This window comes from Charadrius vociferus, unplaced genomic scaffold (genome assembly GCF_000708025.1).
Source record: "Charadrius vociferus isolate BGI_N301 unplaced genomic scaffold, ASM70802v2 scaffold455, whole genome shotgun sequence".
NCBI lineage: Eukaryota > Metazoa > Chordata > Aves > Charadriiformes > Charadriidae > Charadrius > Charadrius vociferus.
In genome coordinates, this window is record NW_009648550.1 from 526,948 (window position 1) to 549,711 (window position 22,764).

The 22,764-nt window shown below is 45.9% G+C and overlaps 1 protein-coding gene across 1 annotated transcript in view; it reads right to left on the reverse strand.

The window, feature by feature from the left end:
* The window catches only part of RALGAPA2 (Ral GTPase activating protein, alpha subunit 2 (catalytic)), a 144,126-nt gene that overhangs the window by 534 nt on the left and 120,828 nt on the right, over positions 1–22,764 (reverse strand). The window contains exon 39 of the mRNA XM_009886048.1: positions 13,953–14,074. Coding sequence (XP_009884350.1) covers positions 13,953–14,074 — 122 coding nt within the window. The remainder of the gene's footprint in view (positions 1–13,952; positions 14,075–22,764) is intronic.

Here is a 22,764-nt window from a genome sequence, read left to right on the forward strand (position 1 = left end):
CCATCCGCCTCGCTCAAAGCTCCGCCAAAACCCACATAACGGAACTCAAAAAATGTTTCTTTCAAGTGGGCGTTATATAAAATTATTTTTTGCTGTGTGTCACTAAACTGCTCTTTTGTATTCAATCTGCCGAGGAGAGCTGGAAATGAGTTTCCATAGCTTGAATGCTTTCATGAAACTCCACCTGGAAGGCGTCTTAGCCTCCAATAGAAAAAACAAACCAACCCAATTTTTTTCTAATGAGTTCCACTACTTAACCAGGACCCCGAGTACTCATCGGTATCGGTGCACCCATAGCCACCATTCAAGAACTTTACTTGCGGGCTGAGGAACGCGGGTGGTTGCAGTGGTCTCTAACTGTGTTTACACTTTGTTGTTCAACAACATTAAGTTACATCTCAATTATTCCCCACAGGCGATTACGACTGGAGGCCCGGACTAAATAGGTTGTCTGAATGAGAACAGATGAGGATACAGCTATTAAACAGAGTAGTAAATGACTAAACGGAGGTACGTGCACGTGTGTGACTCCTGCCTCTCCCCTGCGTGACTGTACCGGTGCTCTGCGGAACACAGAGGATGCTGCAACCCAGCCCTGCTCTTGCTGCTGGGCTTCTGGTGTCCCAAGGCATTTCCCAGTGTGACTGTCATTTCATCAGCTCCCTCAGGGTACGGTATTTTTAAACCGTGTTAACAATTCTCTCTAAGTCTTAACACAAAGGCTTTTATTAGAGGTGCGATGGAGGAACAGCCTCGCACCCAGGTGTTTGTGAGCCCGTGGGGAGAGGTGGGGGAAAGGCTCTGAGCCCACACCGAAGTCTGGGGCCGGTCCCGGCAGCCGTGCGACTAGCTCTGAACTCCACACTGATGGTTGCGTTTTGCAGCACAAACCGATTTCCAATCCAACAATAAGCTATATTTTCAGGCTGCGCTTTTATTTGCCGTTAGTTTATGTGATTGATGACTACAGGGATGTCTTTACTGCTCCCTTCAACTTTATATTATCCCAGGTGACTCTCAAACGTGCAGAAAACGGACCAAAATGCTGCCAGTGCCTTGGCTGAAGCTGGCGATGGTTGAGCTGCCCATGGGGCAGTGGGGCGCAGGGACAGGCTCCCTCCCGACCAGGGCAAGCCTTGCCCTTGTGAGACACGTCGGGAAACGCTCGTGGCTCAGCAGGGCGGGCAAGGTCGCAGCCGCAGGGCTCTGCGGGCAGCAAAAGCACCCGGGACTCAATTTATCTTCTAAGGCCCCAGCCCCAAGCTGGCTCAGCTGCGTTTTCAACACGCGGCTTGAGTGATTTGGGGTGTTTCAAACCTCCTGCCAGACACTACAGCCTATCTCACCCCATCACTAGGGACCGCAGCAGCCCCACTCCATGCATTTTAACAGCTTGCGTTGATCCTGTTACTTCTCGGGAATAACACTCAGAAACTCCATGGAGTTCGCTGGGTACGGGCAGCATCGCTTTCTGTTTCCTCACTTACACGGGCTAAAATTTTGTCCCGGTGCTTTAGCTAACTCTAGATACTTTAATGGCTCAAAGCAGGGAACAGAACGATGCTGAGGTCTGGCTGCAGCTAAACCCAAAGGACGTCTTGCTCCTTCTCCTTTGAAATCCCACAGCCAGTTTGTAAACTAGCGTTTGCATTTCAAAGACGACCTTTACTTACCAGACTTATACTTCAAGACAATTGACTGAAGGGGAAATATCGCATTAAAAAAAGGTGAAAAATGTGACTTAGCGTGTAAAGGCATTTTCTGTGAAAAATGTGGAGCTGTCAGTTTTGGATTAAAAACAAAACCTGCGGTGCTGTTCGCGGGGAGAAAAGCGTGGGGGAGGGAAGGGCTGTGAGGGAGGTGTCGTACTTTACATTCCTGCAGTTAAGCGGAATGGCAGATGGTCAAAATAATACAGTTTTCACCAAATGGACAAGCTCAAGCAATATTCATGCAAGCGCCGAACAATGCATGGGCTGCGCATACGAAAAGCAGGCGGCTGGGGCAGGCGGGGGCGCGGGCCAGGCACACCTCGCCCCGGGAGCACCCGCAGCATCCGCCCGCCTCGGAGCTGGCGCATTCCTTCAGTCCCAACTTTCTTCTGGCGAGTCCTTAGCTATGCAATCAACCTTGAAGCTCCCCCGAAACCCCCTTGATTGATAGGGAGACAGCAGCTGCGGAGTGAGCAAGTAATAACCACAAAAGATAAAGGCTTTCATACAAATATTATAATTCCACTCGCAAGCTGTCTGGCACGAACTCTAATTACTTGGCTGTCTTGCAAGAGGAGCCTGCAACTTTGTTCGGAGAGGAGGCTCCGCTCGCTCAGCTGCGCCAGGGAGAGAAGCGGGGCCGCGCACACCCGCCGGCACGTGCCCGGGAAAATCAGCGTCATATTGATGTCGATGTTCTGCCGCTCGTGAGAGGCTTAGCTCTTTCTCTTTTTTGCGGTGATACGGAGAAGGGTCGGGTTTTTTCTCTCTCTTGGCTGTGTTTGTTTCAGAGGGTGCACAGGCAATGTGAGAGTGTAAGCTGTAAAAACCAAGCCGCAGCTCCGCAATGGTGTAGTAAATAAAAAATACTGGTTTCTGACTTGCAGGCGGAGCAGCGGAGTGCTTAAAATTTACAACTCAGCCAAACATGTGAAATTTGAGAAAAGGGTGGGGGGGGGAACCACCAAAAGCCACACAGGAACTCCTTCCTGCAAGTCGTGCTGGTTTCTGGGGGAGCAGTGCCACGGAGGTGATGCCATGCGGGTGCTCGCTGCCGGAGGGCCGGGGCTTGCACCCAGCGTATTGCCGGGTGCTGCCCCATCCCCGATCCCGTCCTGTGGTGGCCCGGCCACAAACACACACGCAAACAGGCCCAGCCGTGACCAAAACGCTTCCCACCATGGCAGGTGCTGGCGTCGCCGTGCCCGGCAGCAGCTGGAGGGAGCAGCAGCCGCCCGGGCGGGCGGTGGGCACCCCCCGGGGCTCGGTGTGCGGGCAGTGGGAGGGGATGGGGCAGTGGCGACAGGGACAGGCAGAGACAGACTCGAGAGCCCCAGAGCCGCCGCGGCCACGCGCTGAGCACAGGAGGAGGAAGAAGAAGAGGAGGAGGAGAGTTGTTAGCGATGGAGCACAACGCCAGCAGCAGCGGGGCCTGCGGGAAGCATCGCTCTTACCTGCGGCAATTACCGTAACGAGACCATTACATATTCTAATCTAAAGGGAGAGAACACAAAATCATATAAATACAGGAACAGCACACCCGTCGCGCTCGCGTGAAGGTCAGGCCGGCTGCTCGCGGGCGCCCAGCGCAGTGGGAACCGGCTGCGGGCGTCACGGCAAACTCGGCACACGGTGGGCAGCAGTTGTAAGGGCAACTCACGATAGAAAGGTCACCTCAATACCCTGGAGAGAAATGGGTACCCACTTTTTTTTTTTTTCTTTGCCCCTGTCAAGCTGGTGATTGAAAAAACAGAGGGAGGAAGAAACGTTGGCAAAACTTGGAGCGAATAATCATCTCCCTTCAACTTTTGCCAAACTTGCCGATGTGGTACTGTGGGACTCCAGCAGCCTCTTATTTCAGGTGCGCTGCCAATGCTGTTAGTGGTTTTCAGTTTCAAACTGGGTAAAATCTGAGGCTGCACAGGGACCTAACCCACTATTACACTGCAGGCAGGTAAAGAAAAAACAGAAAGTGGACAACGTACATATCATTGGGCCACATAAACTTCCCACAGATGGAGTCACTTGTATGCGCAAAACCCCACCGTGGGCAGTCGTACGCCTGCACGTAAATAAGACGCACATGACTGACGGATCAGCTGCCTCTGCAGTCTCGTACAGGTACAAATGCTTTACGGTGGTGAAGGCTTAAGCTTTTAAAATATGTTCCTTGCAGGAGGAGATTAAAAATTCAGTTAGTAATACAGATAAAAATACACTTTAAATGAAGAGTTGTCTTGGGCAAAGCTAGAGATAGATAGCTTATTTTATTTTAAATCTACTGAACAGAACAAATCTGGTTTCTCATACACCACCAAGGCACGTGCTCTAGGGAAAAAAAAGATCTTTTAGCAATTTCTCCTCTCTGTGAGGGCAGATGAACACTCCTGAAAGCAAAGTAACTCCCTCTCCCCACCCTTCAGCATGCACCCAAGCACCGCGATATTGGTGCTGATGATGGTGAAACATCTTCTTGGACTTCCTGTGGAGAGGACAGGCAGGAGCTCTGCCAGGGCAAGAGCCATACCGCGCTGTCATCCTGCACCTGAACTACTGGGGGGTCCAACTCCTCACCAAAACTGGCCGAACCCTCCTCAGGGACACCACGTGCAGGAAACCAAAATGAAAAGCTGCTTCTCTGTCAGCTCCCTCACAGGTGCGGTAACCTTAGAGGTTTTTTTTTCCTCTCCCCAAACCAAACCAATCCAACCTGCCGGAAGGCCACAGTGTTTCTGTGGTTGAAAATCAGCTTTTCAAGCTGACAATATGTTCAGCAACAGCATTTAATGAGCACACCAGGTACCTCATGCAGCTTTACAAGGTGCGGGATCCCTACTAATGTCCTGCAAAGCTGCTGAGTTTGCTTTTAAGAATTACAACAACAATTTGTGTATTATGACACTACTGAAAATTTCATGAAAAACACAGCGGCTCACTGCTGTGGAAATTTCCCACATAAATCACTGGATAAAAGTAGGTGGTATCGCCTGCGCCTGCCCTTCCCTCATCCCCATCCCCATGCACAAGTAGCAAAACCCTTCCAGCCTTTAACCGTGTTCACGCCCACGTTTAAGGGGCCACTACAGAACCCCAAAATGAGGTTCACGGGTTGTTTTTTTTTTGACACGATCTCTGCAGAAATCTTCTGCGCTGCCTCTGAAGCCAGACGCCGCTCCAGAGCCAACTGTTGTTAGCGAGGGGCAAGTGAAACCTAACAAACTCCTCCCTGAGCCTGGCTGTGGTCTCCCACCCGCTCGTTGCCCGGTGGAAAAGCAGCACCCTGCAGCACTGCCATGGCATTTTCCTTTTCCCTTATCGCCCTCGCTGACCTGGGAGGAACTGATTTGACAAACTAAGCGCAAGGCTATTGCTCGTACTCGGTAAATGTTTCTATCGTATGAGAAAAAGACAAGGCAGGTGGGTCTTAATGTGTAACCTAAGTATGCAAAAACGGATTACAACATCACGCGTGATCATTAAGGATTTTGAAGCTTTATACTTGAGAAGACCCCTGAAGTTTTCACAGAGGCCATGACCTATCCTCCCGCCCTAATTAACCTATCAGCCATGACAGGCCTGTGGAAATCTTTGTTTTCTTTCCCAGTAAATGTGAAGGTAACAAAATTCCAGAGAGAATCATAGCAGTAAATCCGCTTAGCATTTTGGCGTGCTCTGCTTTCCACTCACAAGGACGTGGCTGAAAATACAACGTAAGCAGCATCCTGAGCCTGCACGTTCAGGGGAGTGTATTTGGAAGAACTGATCATTAAAAAAAAAGCAGTGGCCGTGTTCATGCAAAACCACACACATTCAGATGCAGATACAGCAACAAACTGCATTTAAGGATGTAGGAGATCAAATCGTTGGGACTGCATTGACACCCCGTGGGCCTTTGGTGACTTGTCGGGTTTGGCATGAGCTGTTAGAATATTTCATACTTTGTTAGGAGTGACAGCTGTTTTAAAGCTGCATCGAGATCTTTCATTTATCTCATGTCTTTGAGTAAACCCCGAAGGCTGTGCGGTTCGACCTCCGAAGCGACAGAGGAGATCCCCTGGAAGAACAGGCGGGTGTTCTGGCTGGCAGCTGGGCAACAGCACAACACCTCACTCGTCAGTTATATTTGGAGATTCTTTCTACCAGCTGAATTTACACAGCCCCTTTCCCCCCCCAAACCCACAAAAATGCTGCAGAAGAAAGACGGACGTTGGACCTGACCGTCCCAAGCCTGCGCCGGCAGCGCAGCCGCGAGCCAGAGGGGGACGAAGGCTGCTCTTCGGGAGGCGCCGGGGGCTGGAGGGGGATGAAAGCTGCCTCTTCGGGAGGCTTGGGGACAGCTCAGCCCTGCCCGCGCCACCGAGGTCCGGCTGCGCTTTCAGGGCCAGCACAAGTCAAGGGCAGGTTTTGTACTGCTTCCCCTGGCCAGATCGGACCTTAAGTGAGGCACTGCAACAGCCAAATCATTGGGAAATGAGGAGGTTTGCTGCACTGGTGTTTGGTTATAAAAGATAAAGTAGTACCTTGAAAAGCTGTAACTGAAGCAGGCAGCAGAATCTGAAACTACAGGTTAATCAGGGGCAGAAACAACCCTAAAAAAAGCACTCACAGCTCTCAGCGCAGGTGATGAGTGCTCGACACCATCACATACCCAGCCTCGATTGTTTTAGAGATTTGGAAATAAACCCTAAATGTACACATCAAAGTTCTCATTAGTCATGACTTGGAGCAGCCACTAATTAGTTCTGCACCGGTCAGCCAGCCAGAGGGACCACAGCAAGTGTTAGTGGTTATTTCTCTGCAGCGCAGCCTCAAACCACTGCCCAAAGCCTCCTCCCGCCCAGGCGCCGGCAGCCTGCGGCACGCAGGACGGCACCGCACGGCTCTCTCCTCCGCCGCGGCTGCAGGGCTGACATGCGTCAGCGCAGAGGAAAAATGCAAAGGGGCCACATCGCCTGGAGCTTTCTCTCGAGCTGACAGCTCGAGCAGCTGGAGCTGTCACCCGGCAGAAGAGAGAGGCCCGTCAAACTAATATTTTTTCCCATCCCAGCGCTGATTGCTAGGGAGGAAGCCCTCCCTCGCCATCTCCTCTCCCGGAGATGGTAGCTGGGAGAGCTCCCTCTGAGACAACCAATTAAATGGAAAAAAAGAAAGGGCCCGGGCTGAGAGCCCTGATGCTGTTCTCACCCTCTCCGCTGTAGATCCCGAGGTTACACCGGGCTTGAGGGAGAAGCAACCCCAGCACTCGCACAGCCTTGGGGACAGGTCCAGGCTGCGTGCCCCCATAGGTGGTGGGCAAAGGGAAAAACTGCCCTGGCACCACACGCAAAGAGTCTGCAACTGCTTGGCACGGAGCTGCAAAGTAATAAAGCTTCCTTACCATTCTGCACAGATTCGCACACTTCTGAACCAGGTCTGGTCATCCCGATGTAAATTTACATCGGACTGTTCAGGTCAGAGGAGCTATAGGGGGTACGGAGCTGATGCCGCCTAACGATACAAGGTATTTACTATCACTTCGCCCTATTTAATAATAGACCACTTCTAACCCTGACAGGGACGCTAAGAATTTTACTAATTCAAAAAAGTATTTCTCTTTCATGAAAAAATGCAAACTATCGTACTGTCAACATGCGTAACCTTTGACTTTTTAAAAACATAAAGGGTCTGACCAAGGCACAGGAGCAGTCCCATGGTGTACTGAGGATGCACGAGCTTCCTTTTTATTCCTTCGTATGTAACTACCAGCAAGATGTTAAAACTCTTCAGACTACTAATTGCATTAGTAGATTAATGAGTTAAGGAAGACACCCCAGCCTGGAAAAGATTTTCACTTGCTGCCTGAGTCTGAAAGAGGAAAAACGGTGTTTCTGATTTCTGGTGTTGTCTTTGCGACTGTAACAAGTGCTCCTGTGGGAGGAGGGATGCACTTCCACTCCCTCGTTGCTTCATCAGTCAGCAAAATGATAATTTTGTTGATAGCATCCGTGTGGCGTCACAGAAATCACTATGATTTCTCCGTTTTGCCATTAAAAGATCCAGAAAGTGGATCGGAATTGCTGCGTCATGTTATTTGAATACGCTCACGCAGGTTTCCCTAAGTGTGAAGGAAGGAAGGAGGTAATGGAAAATATGAAATGAATTTATGCCGTGTGTCTTGCTGAAAGGCATCTCTGGGGAGAAAGGGTGATTTTGGGGTTTCTGCAGAACATCCTGACTTTCCTCCTTCATTAAATCAGGTAATTACGCTTGATTCAATTGAAAATTTCATTTGGCACCTTTTCATTCTCTGCTACCAAGCAGCTACCATGGGCCAAGAGACAATTTCACCAAGCAGGAAAGGACCATCTGCCACCGGGCTCTGCCACTTCACGATGCTGAGATGCAGACAGAGCCTCGGCGAGTTCTTAGGTGAGCTGGTAGCTACTGTGGAAGGAACACAGTGGTGGGAAACCTCCGCATTTCTGAGCAAAAGATTTTAAGGCTGGAGGTGACAGAGATGGTTATGAAACTGCTATTTCGGCTGATGCGTGTAAGTTAGGAGTTACATGCATGCAGCAGCCTGGCGCTGAAAGCCGCCCCAGTGCAGCATTCGGTTGCTGGGCACTGGCACGTTCCTGTGGTGGTGAGAAAGTCCAGGCAGGCAGTAGCTCTATGGAAGAGGGGGTAGGAAAGCCACCCACAGATGACGGATAATCAAGACCACAGGGGTAAGGAGAAGCTCCTGAATCCACTTGTGCAGTTTCAGGCTCCCTCCGAAGGCAGCCTGAGCAGCCGGCTGGGACGGGCCGCTAACCCAGTGGTGAAAGATGCTCTAGTTTGCTGACGATCAGCTGTAAAAACTACCTGGATTAAATAGAGAGGGGAAGCAGACCAGGTCCCTGCACCTCCTCCTGAATACTCTTCACAGGGAAGGCGGGGAGGGAGGGAGAACCACCTTGAGTGCTGCCTCCTTTGGTAACTTCCCACTCTTCTGCTCCACCTCCCTAAGCTTTTCCTCTCTGTTTACTGCCTAGACGACCTCTACAATTGCAACATCTGGCACCTACGATTGCACATTGTCCTTCTCATCGACTGAGAAGTAAGTTCACAGAAGTAAGTTCATGCAGACCTCGTAAGGAGCTCTGTGCTAATGACTTGTGCTTCCTTCCACATTTAAGGGCAACGCCCGTACTGGAAAAGGGAGGATTCGGCACAGAGGTTGAAGCCCGCGTGTAGCTCCACAGCAGCGTCCCGCTCGGACCGGTAACAATTGCCAGATGGTTTCAGCACCGCCTCTTCTTGTGGTGGAAACAGCTGAGCAGTAGGCTCCTTGCTGCCAGGGTAGTCTGGAATTTTCTAAGTCCCAGTTATTAGAAACTAATTTTTCCACTTCAGGCAACACCGTCATATTGATCAAACCCAACACTTGGCATGTGCTGCGTATAGCGTAATATCATGGCACAGCTACTCATTTTCAGATAGCGTATTTTTTTTAATATTTAGCTCCATCCATCTTCCCTAAAAATATGCAAAAATATATTATACAGAACCTGGACAGCCTTTTATCCCACCTAGTACACAGAACTGACCAAACAGATTTTCAAGGAAAATGCAGACAAGTAAAAAAAGTAAAAACAAAAAAACAAAAAAACAAACCCAGAAAAAACAAACCAAACAAAACCAGAAGGAACCATTGCTCAGTTAGCATTAAAAAGAATTGTGTCAACAATTTACTTCAGGTTTTGTTTTGTTTCTGTGAAAAATATATTTTAAAATTACATGGCCATTTGAAATATTCCTTTTGCTTTAAAGTGGGAAAGATAAAACTCAGCACCTAGCAAAAAGTGCTTTAAAATAAACCAAATCTTGTTTGTTGTCCATTCAAGTATTTTCTACATGAAATTTATGCATGTAAAAGTCTGGACACAAAAGAAAAGCATGTGTCACCTTTTCAACAAAAAGGCTGCAAAATCTCAGTTTTATGTAAATAAGCAGGCACGGCTTCCAAGGCTTTAAAACCAGGGAACGCTGAAAACGTCTATAGTTCCTCAACTCAAGTGTTGCTCCTGGGCAATGCTATAATATTCATTAAAGAATCCATTTATCAACAGATACCACATGTCAGAGTTTTCCAGCACAGTTTTCCTGACACTCCACTGAAAACGATGCTTTTAAAAAAAAAATAAAATGGAAAGCAATAATCCGAGATGCTTTTGCCTGCGCGTTTCATTCCACAATAGCTATTAGCAACTAAAAAAGCAAAGATTTACACTATATCCTTTCTGATAACGTCAAGCATTATGCTTTATTTTCCAAATCATTAGCATGCACAAGAATGACCTCATGGTGAACAGATGCACTTGGATATGGCAGTGATTAGATCAGTCCTCTCAGCAGTCAAGTGTGCCCATTTCAATTAACCCTTTGAAGCACTAACTGCAAGTCTACGCTGCTGAAAAGCAGGTTTGTAGGTTCTCTTGAAAGTAGGAATCTACCCTTCTAAGTATAAAGACCTCAAATATAAATCTTGCTCTGGTGGAAAAGTTATCTCTGTTCCTTCCTATAATATCAAAGACTACTTCCATTTTCTAAGGGTTAACACGATTCTGGCTTCTGATCTTAAATGAAAAAAACCCCAAACCAACAACAAACGCTTTTTAGTCAGCAGAGGTAATTAAAGTTGGAACGCTTCTGTATCTGCGCCTGTTTCATTTTTATGAATTTTTTTTTCAAGAACACACAAGTATTTTGTTGAATAACGTTTTTTCTTTTTGGCTGAGGGAGCAAGAACAGAAAAAGAGAGCAGCTTAAACCCCCATCCTCTAAAACGAGAGAAATCTGCAGAGGGAAAGGATAAGAATTATTCAATAGTGTTGGATTACGGAGGATTTCCTGGGCTGACTCTCATACCCAGCCTAATTAAAATACAGCATGTAATGTACCAGTTTAACAACAAAGGACCGTATTCTCATCTTTTGTTCCTAATCTGCACATCCCCTAAATGAGTTCAGGGATGTCCATTCTGCCTACCAGGCTGCATTTTCAACGTTTAAGATATACGGGGCTATCTATGATACATATAGTTAGTTTAAGGCTCTACTTCTGAAAGCAGCAAGAGAGGTCAATTTGATGATTTTTGTGCATAAAACGGAGCACCTGCAAGACTATGTGTGATACGGGACACTAAGCCAGGGCATACTTCAAGAAACCCACATCCCATCTGAATCGAGGGGAAGCATCCCTAGAGACAGTATCAGAAAACATAAAAATATTTAGTTCAAATAAATAGATGACGGGTGATAATACACCGACAATGCGTGTCATTAACAGCTGCATAGTCCATTCATTTAACGGTCTTGATTTCCTTCTTATACTGTTAACTATTAAAAACGATCTTCATTTTAATAAAAGCCGTACTTACTCATTGACCCTTTCTATTGTGCACATGTACATGCAGCGATGGCAGGATTACAATTAGGTGGTATTAGGAATAAGAGCAGAGGAGAACTAATCTTAAATTTACCTGAAAAGTTGAAGCTAGGCAGGGTTAGTAGTTTCAGCTGGCTTGTTACTTGAGAAGGGGAAACACAGACCTGTGTCAGCTCCGTGCATTTATTACTCTGGGATTCATTTTTTCTGTTTCAGAATAGAAATTCCCTTTTTACCTGGAGGAAAATGCCATCTGTATTTCCTAAGCGGCAGACAGCTGATTTTGCAGACACAGGACAGGTGAATCTAAGCTTGGAGGAGGTCTAACTGCCCGCGGCACAGGGGGACAGGCTGCACGCTGGAAAACGTGGAGCTGCCGCCGTTCACAGCCCGAGACTGTCCTGCTTGCCCCCGGCTGTGCCCATGCCTACGGGGGAACTGGCGGCTCCAGAATAGTTTTTCATCCCTTTCTAATCATTAATAGGGAGGAATGGATGACTGCGAACTTAGTCAAATTGCACCCGAGCTGGTTCTTTATTTCTTTCCGGATGCTGCCGGTACATTTGTTAGCGCCCCGCCAACTCAAACGGCCGTAAATGAGGAAATACAGAGGGCTGAGGTAGATAGATGCTCGTGATCCACGTGAGGCTCCCTGCTCGTGGGGACGGGGACTCGCCCGAGCGGCGACTGGCAACAGCGGCTGAGTTGGGGGGTTTACGTTCAGCCTCCGTGCCGATTGCCAGAATGGCATTTGATGGAAAATGCATCCTAATGACAACGACTGACACAGCTCTTGGTAATACTCGACTAAATATTCAAGCAAATCAGTAGGTAACGTGGGGAGACTCTCTGAAGCAAAGATTTTGACGCCAGAAGTCATGACCGGCCTCTGGTTTCTTTGTGAGCGTGAAATAAATTCTGACGTTCAGAAGTCTGAAAATCAGGACCTGACCGTGGCAGGTTTTACTCTTAAAAAAAATAAAATGGTGCAATCATAAAAATGCATTCAGGTACTAATGATTTAACAGTGTTCTGAAAACCTTAAGCAGATATTAGGAAACATGTAAAATATTTTCGTCACACAAAACGTATCACAGACTTTCGAAAGCATGACTATGGTATTATCAAATGCATCTGCCCTTGCTTGTCGAACTAAATTTGTTTATAGTAAGATCGCTGTGTGCTGTAAGAAGAACACGAAAACCCAATACAATTATGCATAGAGCAAAACATTTAAAATAAATGCATCTACATTTTCATTTGCTGATACGTCAACAGATGAATGATTCAAAGTGCTAACAACACTGGGCATGAAATCTACATTTCTATTGAAACTGATAATTTTTTTTTGTCTCAGACTTTTGGCAGAGTATATAAAAGAATTTAATTCACAGCTGTTCTACTTTTTAATGTAGAAAACATTAATCAAAGCTTTAAGTTATAAGCTTTTCTAATGTTGTTTAGTATTCCAGTTCAACAAAGATCAATAGAGGCCATCCCTGTGTTTCTTGACGCCTCTCCAGGAAGCAGAGGCGCGATTATGTAAATAGCACCGGTTCCCCTTTACTTCTGCCAGCTTGCTTATCTCCAAAGCCTTCTGCCTGCTGCTACTGGCGACCAATGCAAGGACATGCATATACCTCTTATCTCCTAACAAAGCTCTGAAAGCTCCAGGATTGGAGCCAGTAACGTTAAACAATGATGCACGGCTGATTTTATTTGTAAGTGATTTATTTTAGTAAATTTAATTTCTTCCTTCAATTTTTCAGTTTAGATGGAAGATATTTGCTAACAAGTCAGGCTAAAGAGAAATAGAGCAGATGTCCTGCAACATTTATACAGGTTTGAAATACTCTATTAAACAATCCAAGACAGTGGCAGGGAATAATTAGAAAGTGCCAGTTTTCACCCTACGAGTGTAGAAAAGGGATTAAGGAATCTTTAACAAGGAGTCCAACACACGGTGACCATATACTTTTTGGAGGTTGGAAAAAACAGATCTTGACAGTACTGGAAATATGCATTTCAGAGTCAAAGCTTCCTTTCAGGAGACGTTTATATAAACTCAATTAAAACAGCAAAGTAGCGGTTCGTATCTTACTGACTGCATGCTAACTTAAAATCTCGACAGGGCACGTAAGGAGTAAACTCACAGAGTTCGGCATTACCTTTTCATCTTTCAGCAGGGCTGATGAATGATGATCAGCATTAACATGTGTGTATATACATATACACAAGCACACACATACATATATCTATACATATATTAAAAAAACCCCAAACAGGTTCCAGGCCAGGTGTTGGAAGGAAGCCTGAAATTTGCTCATCTATATTTAAGGGAAGCGTTAGCATACTGCACGCTGCGATGATTTTCTAACAGAACGCCGTTCTTACATTTCTTTTGCATTAATCCCTGACCCTGGTATCTCAGCAGCATAATCCCCATTTAGCATTAGTAGCAACGGCTTCTACTGTGAGGAACTATTTTTCGATAAGTAAGCACCGATTCAGGCATAGCTTTTGAACAACATATTCCCAGCTCAGCAAGAAACCCACACTCCTGAATGAACCGGAGCACATTACTGAGAGAAAGTTCATTAACCTCGCTAGATTCGGGGGTTAACAGGATAGCTGAAGAAAGGAGCAGAGTGAATAGCTCTGATGCAAAACAAATTAAAATGAATGTCATCATTCCTTTTGATATTCATTAGTTGATTCAGGGGAAGAATGGTCGTCTTAAATTTGCAAGCATTTATCTACAAAAAACAGGTGTACATCTGCTGCTCAAGTGCTTCTTAGTGCTAAAGAGAAGAATAACGTGTGGAGACTCACCAGTTCCACCGAGGGAGTAGCTGGGAGAGGGAGAAAAGACCTGAGCGGCAAAATCCTCAAATGTCATTACTTCTTTATGGTTCTGGATTATTGCTTCGAGATACAGAGCTCTTTCCTCGTAACTGCAACGACCAGGTTAAGGAAATGTGTGCACAGAATTAAATGCTGTTACACAACACCCACGAACACCAGCACTTCAGATCCACAGCAACACTAACCAGGCTGTACACGGGCATGGAAAAGAGGGGACCAAAACTGCCCAATGCTGCTTAATGATTCTGAACGTGGGCAATGAGGAGCGAACACACTTAGTGGCTTAAAATTAAGGGTAATACCTTTTAGCTCCATGAATGAAAAGCGGTGACTCAGTAGATCTGACAGATTGCTAAAGTTACCGAGGGCAGAAAGAAGCCCGCCAGACTGTGGGCTTTTTTAAACCGAAACCCAACTTTTACCGACAAGCTGTGGCATTATGGAAAGTTCCTGGTACACAATATTCCTATCACAATGACCCTGTCAGACTAGAAAAATTATTAGATTGGAGAAACAAGCTACAGGATGGAGGAGAACACCCCCCCCTCCTTCCCCCATACATACTTGATCATTGTGCTTCTTAAAGAAATTAACCGTAATAAACGCAATTCCTGAAAGCGTGAAGTTTATATTTAAGGCAGGTGCTAGAAGGTGTAATCTTATGTATCCTAAATAAATGATGCCCATTGGAAAAATTCCCCCCACAACTTACACGCATTATAGTCTGCATAATGCAGACAACAAAGCAATCTAAAATCAAGACTATTGCCTTTTAATTAAAACTCGGCAACCTGGAACACACAGCATTCAAATGTGTAATCAAAAACCAGTCACCAATAAAACTTACAAGCGTAACAAGCTGAAGCAACTTTCCAGCTGTCTTAATAGGACCCCTGCTTGCGGCAGCTTTTCACAGCGGAGAAAGCAAATCTTTTCCTTTTGTGTGCAGCTTCTGTTTTCTCAGAAGGTGAATCATACACTTCCAATAACAGGATAACGTCTGAAACAAATCTACAATGGGCTGAAGAACCTCACGTATGACTTTATGAATTAACGCTCGCAGGAGCCAGTATGACATCTCATTCTCTGCTTCCTCATTTAAAACAAAAGTTTCCAGATCCTCTTTGTGTTTCTGTTACAGGGAAATGCATTCGAACTCTGCAAGACTGTTATGCGGGAGCAAAGGCCAATTTAAATTTAGAAATTCGGAGCAGCGAGAATAACACCAGTGACAACATAATGCAGGTGAGATTATTTAAAACTGAAAAGCATTACTAATTAATATTGAAGTGCCATTTGTGACTTTCATTACAATAACAAAACCACTCTGAAACAGTATTTAAAAAAAAAAAATCAAAGTAAAGCGGTACTTAAAAATAGGACACGATGGTCTAGGGTTCTACCTCAAGGGGAATAAGCAAAGTGCGTCTTAATTGTATGCAAGTTCCTATAGGCACGGTGGTAAAAAAAGAAAAAAGGAAAAAAAAATAATAATTTTGCTTTTAATGCTAGCAGAGGACGAGTGATACGTGATAATTCTTCTTATAAACTTCCCGTGGAAGCCTGAAGAAAGAAAATCAATACATAGCATTTCAGAGTTTGCACCTGCTGACAGCGTTATTTGCTTAGTTTTTCTCTCTCTTTTCCCTAAGCCCAGGAGAACGCATTCCTGATAGCGCAAGCATTAGCCCGCCTGCGTTTGGGGCTGCCTCCCTATTATGGGCTGAACTCCTGATGACTCTTGTTAATGAATAGGCTGCCAAACTTCCTAGGAGAGGAGGCACACGCCTGGGCCCTATTCTAAAGGGACTGACGGATGCCATTCACTTCTCATTATGAAGATGCTTATTCTGCGGCGCGCTCGGCTGTTGCCAGGGCTGTGCGGACGCGCGGCCGGGCGAGCGCCGGCCCCGCGAACAGCGGGATGCGGGGGCTGCGCGGCCGTCTGGCCAACAGCCCCTCCGACACGGAGCTGGCACGTGCTGGCGCAGCGGGAACAGACCCAGGCGTGACAAATTACTGAAAGGGCTCGGCTAAACTTGCGGCTGACGACCACCTGAGCCTGCGGACCGGCCATCAGCGCTCGATTCATTGCGCAGCCTTTTAGGCTGCGGGCTGCTTGTGGGCCCGCTTTAAACAAGGCAGGGAGACTATAAAGGCTTTTCATGGTACGCCTAATAATATCCTGCTGTTTAATGAAAGACCTTGCACATCTAACACATAAGCATACAATGCGCAGAACAACTGCTAACACACTGCAAGTTTGTACCGATTTTGCCAAATATCGCACGGAAAAAGAGAGTGAGGCGATTTTGACTAGGTTAGATTCAACGTCTCGTAAAATCCTTATTTATGAGATGGAAGATGCCCCTAAACCACACAAAAGACTGGAAAAAAAAAACCCACTCAGCCAAACAGCTGGGCAGCTACAGGAGAGGCATCTGAAAAAATAACATACTGAGCTGAGTTTAAGCCAAGGTCCAGAGAGCTGTGCGGACCGACCAGCAGCTTTAGAGGTGTATGAGGATGCTCCCAATTCAGTGCCGCTCCTGCAGATTAAAAAGCTGAAAGCAGTAGGTGCAGATACCACAGGCTCAGCGAGGAAGACCACTGCATAAACCGGCTCTGCTTCACCACCGACCTTCTCAGCTCAGCACTCCTTATGTCTCTCCCAGGCTCCCCTAAGCACGACTACCAGGAGCACCGGACAGCACAGTGGCTCCTGCCATACGGGCAGCGAGCGAGATGCTCGCACTAATTTTCACTTACAGCCTCATCTAAAAAGCATTAAGTGGCTGCAGGAAAATTAAAGTCCCTATTTCAGCTCACACACACATTACGGAAAACAGTTTGGATTCATTTAAAAAAAAAGAAAAAAAAAAGAAAAAGGTCAACTAAAGTTTTACCAAAGTTTAGGAATTTTCACAGAGGCATTAGGAACGTAAGAAACAAGCTGTAAAGAACCCCCTGAAAAATACCTCCAGCCTGCAATCATAGGTCAAGAAAGCAGCACGACATCACGAATACTATCCGATCTCTCACACAAAATCTTTGTTCTCTACCTTATTCAAGTTGCACTTCTTGTATGCAAACAAAACCACCGTTTTGCTACTTAATTGTGTTTACATCAGAACCTTCTGTAGGCATCACCACGTTAGTCATCTGTCAGATACCCTGGAGTCCCAAGTAATGTATTTTGAGGATCCAAGAGAACATAACATACCCACAGAATAGTAATATGACATGGATGGGGGGGCGGAGGAGAAGACTCAGCATTTTGATACCGTTCGTACAGAAGCAGTCTGAAACAGTAATTCAATTGCAGCCTCAAGAAGCTTCGCATTTATCACCGTGTAAGAATGCTTTCATCCAGATAATCACTAGTGCAATACTTGATCTGTCAAAACTGCAGCTCTTGTAAACGCGCTGTGCCTTCGTCCTAAAGAACCAGTGATGCGATTTTACTTACTTACACATGTTAGAATGTTAAGCTGAATCTTTCGAATATGAAATTTGTGTCACCTCTCTCCTGTGAGCTTTCAGCGCAGCGTAGCTGACACAAAGATGCCCACGAACGCTAAGCCTCGTTGCATTATTTAGATCAAGCCACTATGCGCAGACTACCATATAAACTACTATTTTTAAAAAATGCAACACATATATCGGCAGCCTCCTATTCCCAGCTCGTTGCTATGCTCTGGGTCGAGCAGGGCCAGGAGAAAGCTTGAAGTGCCTGGCTGGCTTTTCCACAGAAGCCTCAAGGCTAGATTGCTGAAGTGAAGCATGCAAATCATTTTCTGAAGACGGCCTGGCTGCGGAGAGGATGGGTTACGATCTTGAACCCTACCCCGGTGAAGAAGCTGGACAGCTGGCTTCCCTGATTAACTAAGCCCCCATTTATCTGAAGGTTTTGGGCGTCCCCTGAGATCTTCAGATAAATGGAGTTATACTAGACATTCAAAGGAACTGATCAAAAGCAGCCTCTTTTAATATGTATGGCAATTTGACCCATCCCTTCAACGACTGCATTATTTTACATTTCGCTCCTACCAAGGCAAAACTCCAGAGCAAAATGTTTTCAATGGGCACAAACATTTCTATTTCTTTCATATATTAAGTGACGCAGAGAGCCATCGCAAGGTGTGAATTACTGACTGTGAATATATATAACTGTGGGAGAGCAGGAATTTAGCTCCAATTTGAATATAGCAATTAAATCTCAGTATTTGAATATTAGGAGCTTCTAAACTGTCTTATCAGTTTATCAATTGTTTTAATGGTGCAACCATACAATGTAAGCTGTTCGAAAAAAACATTAAAACGCTAAGATTAATTATTTGCAATAAACCATGTCATCCTATTGCAAGCAGTAGAATGATCTTGTGAAGCGCTGTGGTGAAACACATGCCGGACCTCCTTCCGGATGGAGAATCCAAAAGACGACAAAAGGTAGAATTTTTTGAAAATTCACCAGAGACGCACGTAGCAGCCAGTGCACAGCTCTAACCTGCAAGCATCACTTCCACATTTAACCTCTACGACATAGAGCCAGTTTCAGACACACGGTTTAAAACGTAAAGACTTTGAAAAGCCTTCAAAGTCCTCGTCATCTGGGTTCTGCAGGTGAACTGAGCCATCCTGGGGTCAAGATCTGTCCAACGCTTCCCTATCTGCACATACACACAACGTTAAACCACAAATAACCACATATTTAGAAATGGGGAATTTAGAAGATGATTAGTCAAACAGATCCTGAAAATGTAGAACTTTTGCTTATTAACCTTAACCGTGCTGACCGCGAGCAAAAATATCAGCTACCCATCGCTGCTGATGGCAACGGCCAGCAATTCCTTCCCCACACTATTTTTAGAAAATAAAGTCATTTTGGCAACATATATATGCTCTCACCAATGTATGGAAACAACTGTGTATTTTGTTGACACAACACTCTTCATGCAAATAAGTCAAAATTATTTGTGGGTTTGTGAACAGGCAAAGAGAGAATTGACTGGCTACCTTCCACGGCTCGTTGTTTGTAGCCTGCCAACGCCAAGGGGCTGCAGTCCCAGGACTGGAACCCAACTGCTCGGATCCATGGAGAACACACACTGAAATGACTGTTCCTCTGGCTCCAGAGGGACTGCCAAGGAAGTTAATGCGGACTATTGGCATGAACCTATTGCAATTCCCATCTGTGATGTGAATCCCACCCTGAGAAGGGCTTTCGGGGCATCTGGCCAGTGGAGAAGCTGAAAGTATAGAGGTAGACAGCTCTTTCCAGCCCATCAGACATCAAGGCTGTCTCCATGTCCACATGCCAATTCCTTCTTCCACCCAACTAGGGAGACTTGAAGACAGAGAAAATCTTTGAACTTACTATTCAACGCAAGAAAGCATGTTTCCCAAATCTACGCTAGAGCCTTCCAGCCTCACCGGTGCTTATACAGGTCATCACACAGGTAGAGTGTGGACAAGAGAAGGAAACCTGGTTTGCTAATTGCTGATTCCTTGGGCAGGCTTGACAGACTCTAAGATAGAGGAAATACAGGGCTGTAGTGCACTTTTGTTTTACTGATTGCTTTTCCAAGATTTCAGTACCAAAGAACTACTGATAAGTCATTTCTGACCACTGCACATATTTCAGTATCCTCCTAATTCATATCATAACCAAAGACGGTTCCACAAAAAGGGTTTGCTCCTGACACCACGATAGCAGTTTTGAAAACAAACAAGAACATAAATGTTTGGGACTTACCAAAGTAGAATAAAGAAGGGACCATAAAATTGAGGTTAACATAAATGTATCGGTAGATGACCTTTACGCACCTAATTGTCCTCCTTAAGCTCTGAACAGGACAGAGTTACTATGCTTTTAAAGTGTTGTGATAGGCAATTTCAGTGTGAAACTCAATATGCTCGATTGGGCTTGGCCATCATTTATGGTCTACTGACTGTCACTACTGCATAAATTTAACTGAAAACTTTTGGGGGAATTTTAGTAACATATATCCTTCACTGAACAGGTGCAATTAAACTATACCTGTCAACAACTGCAGATAATGTGCTTTTTTTAAATCAAATCATCTGAGATTAACACTTTTCAGTGTAATGCATGTCTTAAACATGTAAGACACGTATTAGACGAGGCTGACTGTAGCTGTCAAATGCAAACCAATGTTTTTTTGCGAGAGGGGAGTGCGATTGGCTCCCTCGCCCCGTGGTCAGCCCCCAAGAAGGCCATCTGTCTGCGGTGCAGCCGGGGGAGGCAGGGCTCGATGCTCTCCCTCAGCGGAGCGGGGCTGGCCAGTGCCAGGGCTGCTGTTCCTCCTCCTTATCCAGAACAGGCAGATGATCCTCTGCTGCCAAAACCAAGAGCTCATCCCCTCCGCAGCATAATTTTCCTCTGCTCTGCCACCCCTCAGTGCAGAATTGCACAGCCAGACAGCCCTCTTTTACTTCTGCACTGGGGGGATTCAGGGGGGGATTTCCAGTCACGGGGGATGGCTCGAGCCCAGAACACCACAGTGCACAAGAGACATGACTCTCACTGAAACCGACAGGTACAGAGAGGTTTCCGAAGGGATTTTTCGTTTGTGGAGCGCTTGCCCAGTGCCTCGGCACCGTGTCTGGAGCTCTGCCACCTCCCTCCCCAGCGAGCGGGGCCTGGGTCTTTGCACAGGATTACAAAAGAACCTCAGTCCTGACTGATGGAGATGGGGCTACGGATACCGCCATAACGCAGAATAAAAAATAACCTGTAACTGCTTCAAGTAGCATGGCAGACTGCTACAGCATTTTCCAACGTGCGCTGTGCAATACATTTGTTTCCTCACAGACGGTCGCCATTAATTGCTTTAAAGAGGAAAGTGAAACAAAACAACAACAGAAACACGTTTCACATGGTTTCAAACCGTCTCCACGGAAATCAAGTAACAGAACAGCAAAATCATACTGAAGGTGCCCCCAGGCAAAACGCTCCGGCTCGTGCTCTTGTGTGCGGAGCCCCGCTCTGGCGCTTGCTCTTGGCTCCCGTTGCCTGTTAGGTAGCACGTTGCCCAAGGTGTGCTGCGAACCACCAGTCTGGCAGAAGCACTCGCCTGCCGCTCTGGGATATCAAGAATATGTGGCACATTAGTCATGCCAAGTGCTTCAGGGAAGAATTTTGCATTTGTTATGAATAAGGCAGAAAACAAGCTTTCATCTTAATTTACTACTACTCCTCCTTGCGGGAAGCCCCTGGGAGCAGATACATCGTACCATTACAGACTGATCGTTTTGTAGTAGGAGTGTGAAGGAACAATGGGTTACTTTCCTGATAAGACTACAATTCTGTACTTCAACGGCACTCATATTTATCCCTATCTAAAGCTTTTTTTTTTATTCTAACGTAGAGTACTAGTGACGATGATCTCCTATCAGGTATTCCTGTTTGTACAGATACCTCCTCTGTTGAAAGGGAAAAAAAAAAAAGTTAGAAATGCACCTCATATCCTGTATTAGCTTCATTCTCATTTAGATCGTTCCTCATACAACAGAAACGAAACACTACAGCGGTGCACAAACCAGTGACAAAACTACCAAGCACACATGTGCCTAGAAAAATGGCATTGTACATTTTGCATTGTACAGTCAGCCCTCTGCATATCCAAGGTCCATTTAGCAGCTGTACTCCACGCTTCACCATACCGATAAGGCTTTGATTAAAATATTTCAATTGATTACAACGATGACATAATTGCCTATTATCAGTTAGTGCAGCGGAAGCCCTAACGGGTAAATCATTCTGCAGGGCACACAAAGATTTAACCACCAAGAAGCTATTTCTGAAAGAGTACTGTATTGCAAGAACTATTGCGACTTCAGTTGTACAAGTTTTTGGCGAGCAAATTAGAGGGGCACGATTGCCCCAATATATATTTTCTCTAGAAGCATCCCTAGCCAATCCTCAGATATACCCTAAGGGAACAGAAGCTGCTCAGGCCTAATTAAAAGTCACCTTCCCAGTGCCCCAGAGCAGAGAGATGTAGAGGTCCTCTCTCCTGAGGGCTGTGGGTTGTGTTATCTTCTGGCCATCTCCTCCAGCAAAGTACTTATTCACCCAGGGAAATAACCTGGAGACTGCAAAAGTAAAGATGGGTAGAAGAGGCCCAGAGAGTGGAGCGTTGAGAGGATGTGCTGGTCCTGCCGAGGCAGCACAGGCTGCAGCTTCCTTGGACCTTCAGAAGAACCTCATTAAGAGCAGAGCCTGGCCACGTCTCACCTTTGCCTATGCACTGAGCAGGAGCTTATGAAAGGGAGCTGCCGTCACGCAGAGCCTTCGCTGTACAGGTCTAGAAGGAAAGCTGCCCGATGACTGCAGAAGACAAATCCCTAGGTCATATTTTCAGAGAGATCATTATAACAGCGTAGCTGTCCCATTTTATCAGTGTATGTACAGCTGCCGATGCTCATGTTCTGCAATTATCTGGCTTGTTCCACAAACGGGGTGATCATCAAGGGATAAATAACTGGAGGAAAGGTCACATGTTACCGAGCAATGCTTCCCCTGTGCTTTGTTGCAGTCTTAATTTTATTCAAACACTAACAAAATGCACCTATTTCAGTAATTCCACTAATGAGCTGTTACTTTTGGACATCTTAGAAAAAGGGCAAAGGTACAAAGGTTCAATTATTTGCCATTTACTTATGCCTTCCAGTTCCTTCAAATTGGCTGCTTGAACAGACAGGGATAATATACTATCCTTGGTCTACTATTGTTAGCCACATACCAGTAATACTA